This window comes from Rhea americana, unplaced genomic scaffold (assembly GCF_003343005.1).
Source record: "Rhea americana isolate MKP2758 unplaced genomic scaffold, rheAme1 scaffold_118, whole genome shotgun sequence".
Lineage (NCBI taxonomy): Eukaryota > Metazoa > Chordata > Aves > Rheiformes > Rheidae > Rhea > Rhea americana.
In genome coordinates this window covers 63,466-74,748 of record NW_028185239.1, presented here as the reverse complement: position 1 = coordinate 74,748, position 11,283 = coordinate 63,466, and the positions used below count along the sequence as shown (strand labels likewise).

The 11,283-nt window shown below is 37.7% G+C and overlaps 1 protein-coding gene across 2 annotated transcripts in view; it reads right to left on the bottom strand.

Annotated features, from left to right (window-relative positions):
* Window positions 1-2,809: 2,809 nt before the first annotated feature.
* The window catches only part of GUCA1C (guanylate cyclase activator 1C), a 35,880-nt gene continuing 27,406 nt past the window's right edge, over window positions 2,810-11,283 (bottom strand). For both annotated transcript variants that reach the window (XM_085318865.1, XM_085318873.1), the window contains exons 2-4: window positions 8,775-8,924; window positions 5,875-5,962; window positions 2,810-2,940 (exon numbers count right to left, since the gene is read on the bottom strand). In XM_085318865.1, coding sequence (XP_085174991.1) covers window positions 2,810-2,940; window positions 5,875-5,962; window positions 8,775-8,924 — 369 coding nt within the window. The remainder of the gene's footprint in view (window positions 2,941-5,874; window positions 5,963-8,774; window positions 8,925-11,283) is intronic.

The window sequence follows — 11,283 nt, the reverse complement described above, 5'->3', positions numbered from 1 at the left end:
AAAAAAAAAAAAAAAAAAAAAAAAGTGCAGGCTCTGGCAGTCTTCCAAATCAGTGGTTCCGCATCGCCTGTTAACAATCTATATATTTGTTAAGGGTAGATATAACATAAACTAACACTTGGTTTCTTTTTCCCTTTTCTATTGTCTATTAAAATAGCAATAACCAACCCAAGGCATCAGCTTACAACATTCCTTCATTACTGTGAAGCAACTTGACCTACACTACTCCAGACTRCAGCTTCAAGTAACTTCTGAACAAGACTTTGGGGAGTCAGGCTTGATGGCTCTGCTGCATGCCACCTGATTTCACTGCTACACCTGATTAGCAGCTGTCAGATTTAGAAGAATGAGATCAATAGCCAACTGTGGCCATAATGCATATTTCAAGCACCTGTGTGTTGAATGATGCTCARGTAGTCAAAGGAAAGTTACGTTAATCAATTTATTAAAAAAAATCTAGTATTATAGATAAAGTCATAGGAGTATTCCTAAGCACATGCAKAGTTGCAGTAGGTAAATTTTTGGAAAATGGTATTTTGGAAATGGTATGCCAAAGTATTCTATCAAAGAGAAAATATATTTATTTCTTAATTACATGGGTTTCTGCTAAATGACTTCATGTAAAAATGTAGAAAATAAGCATGTCAGCCACTCCTTTAAAATACAGTTTCACAAAAAGATGGCTAAGAATTTCCTTACATTCATTATTTTCTTAAACACAATACTCTTCCTGAACTGGTAATTCACATCAAATAAGTACAACTACACAGAAAAACTATGCAAATTTAAATGGAAATACTCTCTTTTAAAAATCCTTTTATAAAAAAAGTCAATGTACATAAATAGCAGTCACTTTTCAAAGCCAGTAACTTCATTAGTTTAAAAGCAAGAATCCAAAACACAGCTGTTCCCGTACGCCCAAACAGATTAGACTGAACCATTTTATTTTAAATAGTTTTAAACCAATTCTGAACCACCCTGGTAGAATCTAAATGCAAAAGCATTACATTAAAGAAGTGATATTTTTGAAGTCCAGGTAGAGAAAACTGATACTGACAGTTACATATTAATGTGTCAGTGATAAGTAAATAGACAGATTTAAAGTCCTAACCCAACAACAATCTCATGCATCATTCTCTTTTTTTTCGGAAAGGATATAAAAAATGCAAATGTCAGAACTATAATGTCAGAACTGTTTATAATGTCAAGTGATGCTTGTTGCATACTCTTAGTATATTCTATTGATCAAACCAGAAACTACGATGATAATCACAGAGAAGGAGCACATTTTATCTTGTGTAAATGGACGCAGATTTGAAGTGCATTTGGAAGAAAAACTTGTGCTTATTGAAGTCTTAATAATTGTTTCCTTCATCCTGCAATAGTCCAAGCACAAATTATTTTGCATAAAGCTGGTACTCCTGACAAGAACTAGTATTATTGTTATGCCTGCAGGACACTGCCAGCCAAGGAGAACTTACTCTTATGATACAATGTTGTAATTCAATAAAACCTGTTGCAGACTTGAGAAAGAATCAGTCCCAACAGAACCAGAGAGAACTGCAGTTTTCTCTTTGCAGCCAGCTCATGCAGTCTCAGTTGAGCTCATAGAATTAATCTTGTTACTTATATGGTAAGGTTGGGTTACTCTTAGCATGGTTTCCCAAGAAAATGAGGCATATGTGATCATGCAGCCTGTGACTCCTTTCCTCTCGCTCCTAATGGCTACGAGGTTCAGAGATGATTGCAGCCCAGTTTGGAAGAAGGTAGAAGTCTCAGAGAGACTGGATTGTGAAAAGCTTTTGCCCAGGTGTCTAGGCAAAGCAAAAATACCTAAATCAGTATTCCCTGTGAGGTAAAGGCAGGAAGAATTCAGGAGGAGCCATCAGTCTCACCAGCACGTAGCTGTCGTGACACCTCTTACCTTTTGTCTCTTGCAGCCATGGAAAAGAGCCCCATGAGAAGTAGAACTGTTTTGAAAAGGAGGACATAGAAGTCAAAGGACACAAATCACTGTGAATCCAAATGACATTCATTCTGGTGCCTACAAAATAATTTGGTTTTACCTATTCTTTGAACTTCTAATTCTACTCTACAAAGATTAATCTAAAAAATTTTCATTCCAGTGCTTCTGCAAAGGTTAATTTGAAAGAAGAGTAGCTGACACCTCCCCCAACAGGAAAACATCCCATTATTTTAATTTACAGATGAAATATAGTCAAGAGTGGCAAACAGCTTTTTAAAGAGGATGCAGGTCTCTGGAATATTAAGCTGATTGAGGTGTTTCCCAGGTAATCCAGTCCTATTCTGAGCACTAATTAGAGCAAATGTTCAGTTAATGCAAACAAGGCTTCATTCTTAATTGATCCAGACAGAAGCTAATCCTATCTAGAAGTTTATTACGACATTTTAAATAGTAGGTTACAGAACCTGTATGTAAAAGAAGAAATGCATTAACTCTGTGTCTTCTAGAAAGAAAAAAAAAATTGTGATACTGCCATTGTTTTTTCAGTCACTCTCAACAGTGTTTATAGAGATAAGTTATTTGTACTGCACCAAATAGTTTTTCTATTATGTGTGGACAAAGGTTTGTGCCCTGTAGCCACCGCAGTCATTCCTGAGAGAAGGAACAAAGAAAAAGAAAGAGAGACATGGAGTCAAAAGTGAAAATTCTGAGGGGGGATTATTCCTGGAGCTGGGTGCCTCATATTGTCCGGGCAGACTTTGACAAGGTGAGGCTCTCTGATTGTATCGCATGTTATCTTCCTTGCAAATGGTGACACAGATGCTACATCCATCACTGAAGCCTTCAGATGCTGTGCCTCCTGCCATTCTGTATGACTTTGAGTACGTTGGAAAGGTCAAAACTTTTTGTGATCAGTTCCAGTAGATTCCCATCTCTTTCCACACCACTGATAAACTCTTCTAAGGTCAGTTCCCCTAAAAGGAAATCAGATAGTTCTTAGACACCAAGGAACCTAGCAATCRCCCTCAGCCCAGCACAAGGCTATCATATCAGATTGCCTGCCCCAAGAAGATTACCTCTTCCTCTCTTTTGCATTGATATGCAAATGCAGGAAGAATATTTTATAGTGTTTTCCCACTTTGCATCTGATCCTAAAGCTGTGACTCATTTTCCTCTGTTGAAAGAGATCAAGCAAAGCTTTCACTGAAGTCAAAGACAACTAAGAGTGTTTAGCATCTGTGGTGGCAGACGTGTGCCAAGGCTGCATCAAGGTTGAATTTAGCTGCACAGACCTATTTTCACTGACATAACTGGAGATAGCCTATAGCAGGCAGCCCTGGCCTTAATGGAGATTAGAACATGATTTACTGAGGATTACCAGGCATCTCCCCCTGTATTGACTACTGGGATTATTTAGAGCCATGATAAGATGTAGTAAAAATCAGTTAAGTGGTTTAATTATAGAAATTCTTCCAAGCAACTGAAATGGAGATTGAGACCTTGTTTTGGGGAGCCCACACCTCAAACTTGTGTAATAGCTTGGAAGTTACAAGACAAGTATAAAATCTTTTTTTTTTTTTTTTTTTTCCTGAGCTGCTGGAATATCCTTTAGCATTCTTCCTCTTTTCCTGCTCCCTCTCCTGTTCTTCAGCAAAGTCCTAGGTTGGTTCTAGGCATATTTCTGCTGGCAAGGCACACAGGAGTGCAGGTTAGGAATTATTCCACTGATAGCATTTTTCTCTGAGAGGAGAAAAAGGGCTGGAGTTAAAAAGAAGAGTTTGGTTTAAAGTTATTTTTTTTCTCTGAGAACAGTTTAAAGTTTCTTATTGAAATTATTTAAATGAATGGTTTCTCACTAAAATGAGAAATGAAAAGAGGCCGGGCAAACAGCAAAACAGCTGGATGCCCCAGGGCATGGGCAAGCAGCAATTTAAATCACACACACTTCTGGTGAATGCTTAGCTAGATGGCTTCTAGCTATTTGGGAATTTCAGTACTCTCCGGAGCTTTATTGTCCGAGTTTTGGATTTTGTTTGTGGCAACCCTGGAAGTTTCCTCTGATGTAAAACAAGGAAACGATCAGCTCTTGAGAATTATGAAAACCATATCTGCCGTAAAGGCAGCTTCCTCGCCAGCGTTACGGGCCCTCCCCGTGCTGGTGAGCAATGTCGTGTACATGCTATTAAATTGAAAAGACCCCGTTTGAGAGAAGTCCTGGTTCTTAGGCTTCAGTGAGAGGAGTCAGGCCCTCTSCAGGGTCTGGCACATGGCGCCCTGCAGCTGTTCTCCTGTCGGGACCCCGTCTGGACCTTGATACAACCGTGGCAGGAGCAGAGGCAGAATGACCTATCTCAGTGTACTTGTCCGCTTGACTCCCTCCGGCTTTGCTGCTCAGCCAGTCCCTTGGTCAGCTCTCCATCACCCTAGCCCTGGCACCCTCTCACTCCCCATCTCTTTCTCTGAGCCTTGCTTGCGCCTGGGRTCTTTGGGTGGAGGGAGGTCTTGGTCTGGCCCCCACAACCAGGGARTTGTTTCCTGTGTTTTAGTGTGAGGAAGGAGAGGGCTCGACTTACTTGACTGTTGGCCTTCTTTCTTTCTTTATTTTTTTCAATAAACAGCAACAAGGACTAAAGGCAGTAGCTTTGCTGGAGCTACACTTGTGGAAATTTGCCGCTTTGAGGGCAGTTTGAGTCAACCCTGCTGTCTTACAGCTTTGCAGCTTTTTGAAAAAGAGCTAACTATGGAAGGCAGTTTGAAATGGGAGTGTTATGAGGAACACACTGAATAATTCATGTTCTGGCATCTCCTTGCTAAAATGAAAGGCACATAAGCTATCAGCACACAAGCTATCTTTTCAGCTGATGGTCCAGATCAGATACAACTATTACTTGCAATAAGTATATAGGCAGAGCAGAGGCCAAAGTAGGAATAATCATAGAATTGGTTTTAGATTCTAGAATATAAATATTTATTTGGAGCCTGTAGTTTGCATTTGCCCCCCAAATGAGCCAAATAGGTGGAGAAAAATCCTTTGCAAATTATTCACAGGCATCACAGGATCACTATATGTATTATGATTATATATTGCAAACATCTTTTTTAATTAACCTTAATCTACCAAATGAGACCACAAAAATGAACAAAAAAGCACCCCAAATCTTCAGCTGGGACTTTATCTTGCTCTGCAATGTTTTCCTAATATTCCTAATTTGTCAGGAGTTGGTATATAACCTAATTTGATGTATAACATAATTTGATATATAACGTAAGTTGATGTATAACATAATTACAAGCAGGAGGAGGATCTTCATGATTGCGAATAGGAGGGAAGATGTTYGCATGTGATGTGTCTTCTATTAGAAGCAATTCCAAAGCAGTGAATTGAAGTTTTGATTTCCAATTGCAAGTCCAATTAGCTTAATTTAGGTGTCATGAGAAACAGCAGCACCATGTGTTCTAGCATGTGTTAAGAATCGGACTTCACGTCAGATAGGCTGTCCAGTCCTTAGAACATGGTAGAGCATGTGTGGCCATGCATCTCAGTTGCTTTTCTTATCAATTTTAGATAAATTAAGCCATCATAGACATGCTAAAAAAAGGCCTTGATCACACCTTCATTTTACTATGCAGTTAGAGCACCRGCATTTTAGATGAATGGTGCAAGAGCTCCATGTTTTAGCCACTACTGCACTAATTCCCATGCCAGGTGAACAGTGTCAGTTGGTTTATACTTCACTGAAGATCTGAAGTAATTCTGTTCATATATGGGTAAAGATGAACAGATTCAGGCCTTGGGTTCACCTTAAACAGTCAGTTCTTCAATAGTGCATTTAACTCCCTGATCCCACACTTTCTTTTKGGGGATCCTGCCTTCCTCCCACCAATGCCAAGAAAACCTAAATTCTTACCATCATTGTTCACATCTATCTTCTGAAATACCATGTTTGTGAATTCTTCAGCAGACATGTCAGTGTAGCCATTAATAGCCTGGATAGCCTGGAAGCAGAAATGCAGCAAGTTCTTTCAGACTTTTCTCTATCAGGTAGTGAAAGCAATACACTGGCAACTCCAGTAATTGGGATGCAAACCTTTAGTTCACTAAGCCTTTCAAAAATCACCAAATAAATAACTATTTCGAGCAAATCTTCAGTAATGAGGATTCAAAAATTAATTAACATTACACAGCCTGAAGATTACAGAACTAATTTACATATCTCGGAAGGTCTTCTGAAGCCATGTGGCACCTCTGTTCTGCAGTACACTTTAGATTCCACACSAGCGTTTTTATCTTGCCCTGGAGAGTTCTGTGTCTTTGGAGAGTGCCTCATGGTCTCTGTGATTTGAATATAGTATTATTCCTCACAGCTGAATGTGCATGATGAGAAAGCCTAAGTCATTTTTCTATTAAAAAATGTTTGACTTAGTAATCACAAATGAAGTCAGACTGGCAGTCCTGCAGTCCTGGAAGTTGGAAAAATTTACTTATCTTTCAAAGAAAATTTTTAAAAAAGTCTCTGTACCTTTTCTGTTGTAAAGATACCCGTCACTTGGAGTAAAGGGGCAAATTAATATCTTTGCAAAATTTTATCCTATTCACTGAGACCACAGTTTTTGCATCGTGGTAATCATGCTAGCTAAGGAATTAGGAGTCTGTATAACCAACAGTCCAGTTGCAGTAAACATTAAAGCAGAAGTTTAATTCTAAGCGTGTGGTTACAGAGTTGGCGTCAGAATCAGTCTCACAGTTACTAAGTGGCTAGGAAAATGCAAGTATACCTCTACATAATATATGCACATGCATAGGTACTCTATAATGCACATAGTGTAGAATTTGTTTTTCTACATCTGATTTATATTCAAGTGAACTGTGTTGTATAAGTAACTCTTGCAAATTTATGAACTATACTTATTCTAATATCTGCCTGTCAGTCACTTATTTCAGTGCTCCTGATGTTATTTGGAACTTGTATTTAAGTAYAATGTAAGATAAGTGTATTTGGCACTGGTGTGGAAATCCTGACCATCACTGTCTTTATCTTACTTTACACAGAGTTCCAAAAGGAAGCAAGAATTTTACCTAAATAGATACATAAACTTTTGTGTTACTCAGTCGCACTTCATATACTTTGGGTATTCTATATGGCCAACCTCAATGCAGATTTTGGAAAAAAAGCTGTACTTCTGTCAAAGTTAATTTTATTGTAGTGCTAAGAGTAAAGCAGTGATTACCGAAGTACTTAATCAGTGACTACCACAGCATCACCTTAAATAATAAAACAAATTGACTTGGCATTTAAAAGCTGCATGGTTATATGTCAAGAGTTTTGATGGTTGATAATGATCTGTTAGTCCAAAGTTTGCATAGCCATAGGGACAAATGAAGCTCTAACAGGACTTCTTTGTTTTAAATTAATGTTTCAGATTTGATATATCTTTTTAGACAAGGCCTTGTTTACTAATGCTTGATGTAAACAGGACCCTTAATGGCTGCAAGCCCATATGTTTGYTTTTATTTAGAGCCTACCTATTTTGATCTAGCCTAAGTCAAATGAYTTAGGTTTAGGTTAGGGCTCTGTTATTCCAAAAGAGAAGAAAGCACACAGAGGTTTGAACTGGTTTTAAAACGAGGTAAGTTAAAAAAGAGATCTTCATATTAAAAGGATTCTAATTCTCTTTTCAGATAAAGCCTAAAACAAAAACAGTTGCCTCAGTGCCTTTGGGTAGAATATGATGGATAATATCTACATTAGACAGGTACCTAGTCTCAAGTGAGAAGAAATCTAGGCCTTCTGCCTTTAGAAAGCTGTTCTTTAGAAGGACATGCATCAGCTTTGTTTGTGTGACCCCATGSCTAATCTGGCTCCAGTTCCTTTTATTTGGGCAGCAGCTCTTGAAAGTCTCCAGCAGTGACTAGCCAGATACCAGCAGTAATGCACAATCCAGAAAAAGTACCTTCCTTGTTTATTAGGACATTAAATCGCTATTTGGATTTTATGCTCCCTGTAGCAAAATCTTGATGTGTAAYAAGTTCTGTACACTTAGGGAGCTGYATTAAAAGTCATTCATATTTGCAAAGCACCTTATAACATCTTTTCAATGAAAGCAACTACTGAAGTGCAAAATATTATTTCACTGGAGCAGGTTGAAAAATATAGAAGTCATTTTACAAGGAAGAATTATACTGCTTTGGTTTTATGGGTTTGGAATGGACTCGTTTTCTGCAAAATTTTCTACAATACTTGTATCAAAGTGATACTGTATGATTTGATGATAAAATTAACTTTCCCCAATTTAATTTTTGAAAACATGACAATGAGATTTATAGTAAACAAATCTAACAGTCTTTCAATAACAAATAAAATGTTCTAATGTAAACATCATCAAATTATTCCAATATTTATTTTATTTATTTTTTCAAAAGTTTAGTTTGAGAAGCCATTTTTCCACACCACCACACTGGCACAAACACTTGTGACCAGCTGTTTTATTCATTATACTGCTTCAGCTCTCTGCTGCTTTATAGTATAGTTTATCAAAATAATGTCAGTGCTGTTCCTACAGGTTTTCACTTGCAATAAAACATTGTACCTCTAGAACTGTGTTTTAAAGTAAAATACTGCTCAGATATGTTTACTTCAACAAACAAGAAAATAATGGCAAGAGTGTCACTAGCGAGAACAATTTTGGTTTTACAGCTGTAAAATTTTTGGTAAAATGCAGACACTCCATTTACAACAGATGAAAAACCACTGCATCAGAGGCAATATGATAAATCAAATGCACTTACTATTGGTCATAACTTGCTTACCGTGAATATGCTTAATAGTTCTTTTTTGTCAATACATCCATTTCCATCAGCATCATACAATTTGAAATACCATTTCAATTTTTGGTCAATTTTCCCTCGTATAACCAAATTTATTGCAGCTATGAACTCCAAGAAGTCTATAAATCCATCCTAAGAGAAATAGAAAAAAAAGTGTTTAAAAATATTTTCTTCCTTTTCATTCTGGCAATTTCTTAGAAACAGGTCATCAAATTCCCTGTAAAATAAGCTGATTTATAAAACACCTTAACATAGAAATCTCCTGTGGTGTTTAAAAAGGATGAGCTCAAATGAAGGCACTATAGAAACCGTGTTAGCACAGTCACTTTTGTTTTCTCCCCAAAGCTGGGGAAGCAAATCTCTTCTAAGCAATTGATACTGACATTGTTTTGAGAAGAAGGAAAACAATTTTGTGGTACACTTCCGAATGCAAAAGAGGGAGTTCTGGGATACCCAGTTTGGTACTAATGACATTTCTACAGTAGTGCTGCTTATGTTCATATGGATAGGTACTGTGTAGAAATGCAGATGGTTTCCAGTGCAATAGAGCTGCTCCAGGTGTTGCTCGTCTGAGAGATCATGTAGCAAGTATTSTACATGGTAACCAACAACCTGGAATGATCTCCAGATGTCGTGGTTTATCCATATCAATATCTGGTCTCTCCAATTGACACATTTTGGAAGAGGTATAAAACCTTCAAGTCATAAATCAGTCTCTAAATACTGAGGATTGGAGGATATTCATAAGGATAGAGCATTTCAGGTTGATTTAATCCCCTATTTTTTCTTCTTTCCCTGAAGCACCCGACAAAAACCTGTCAAGGATAGAACTTAATGGTCGAGTGGTCGAGAGTATGACARTTCCTCTGTTTCTGTAAAAATGTGTTGAAAATGGAAGAAACAGTTGTTGAATTTGGCAGTACATGCTCTGAATGTTTCTCATTCACATATAAAAAGAATTCACAGCTGGTAAATTTAATCTTGTGATCGTTACATTGGCCAGAATCCAGTCCCTTGGAAAACCTTGGAAAGACTGTTATCAGTTTCAGATGGTCTGTGATTAAGAGAAGATGGGATGAGTATCTAGTAGCGTTAGTGTGTTTTTTACCRTCATACATCCACATAGATCTTGCATTTTTGAGGTTTTGCAATCACATTTTAGTCTATCACCCAGATTCCACTAGACTAAAGGAAAACAAGTCTTGTAAAGGTGTGATTTACTCATTGCCATACTTGCAGTGTTTGATGCCTGTTTAGTGCTCTTTGGCTAGGTTTGCCATGTCCTTTACCAGAATGCAGAAGCCCTACGGTGCAATGCTGTTTGCCAGAGTGTCACATAAGAGGTAAATCCAATGTGTCAAACACACCGGATTCAATATGCATGCAGAAATTGTCCATGCAGAACATGTGTAGGATGACCATTGCTCAAAGACTCTCTGCATAGGTTCTACTGTGATCACTGGATTTCCTCCAACTGCAAATCCAGCAAAGACAGCACTCTTCAGCTACTGTTCAGAATTAAATGAAATTTGGCAGTAATTTTGTAAAGTTTTCTGACAAGATTAAGCCCCATATTGAAAGCTTTGCTTCTTTTGGCATACTAGCTTGAATTTCAATTTTTGAATTTTCCAATTTCTTGAATTTCAAGAAACATCAAATATGTAATGGAAAGTACAGGTTATATTCCCATCCTCTCATTTTATAGATCTGTTAAGAACATGGTCAGATCCAGTTGACGTACTGCTGCTTCTTTATTGAAGCTCATACTGTTTATTGAAACCAGAAATTTTAGGCTTACTGGATGTTCGTGACCAGACTCATTTTCTCCTTTCTCCCATATATTTTTCCTTGGATTTTGAAGAGCAGTATTATGTTTGCTTGCTTCCTATGTTTTGGTGTCACTTTTGTTGCTCTTCGGAAAGTGAAACCATCAGCTTAACCTGATGGGCATATGGAAGGCTACTCTGATAAATCTTTTGGCCTGTCCCAAGGAGAAAGGGAGGCAGGCCAAGGTAGAAAAAACAYGTCTGAAACACACGTGAGAAAAACTGCAGTTGCTCATAAAGTCCCAGCCACGCTCTTCAGACATGCAATGACCATCAACCATGTTAACCTCAGTAGTCGATGCACTGGAAATAAAAAAAATCATGTCTGCTTTCTCAGTGTTTCTATGCAATATGGAACCAAATGTGTTGCAGAGGGTCGGTAGAAAATAATGCTGTTTTTTTTTTTCCTGTCATAACCTAAAAACGTGTATTATAGATAGAAAACTTTTATTTGATGCAGAAGGCTGTAGTAATGTTGTTACACATATCCAGAGCTTTCTCAGATAAAGGGAAATACTATTTGTTATGGTAGCATCCAGGCGCTTCAGAAGAGTGCGTTAAATGATGAAAACGTTCATAACAGTAACATGTGATGCTCATCCTGTGGTTCTGTGATACTGAGGAGTTATTACATTATGATGTTATTAAGAAAATCCTACAGTGCT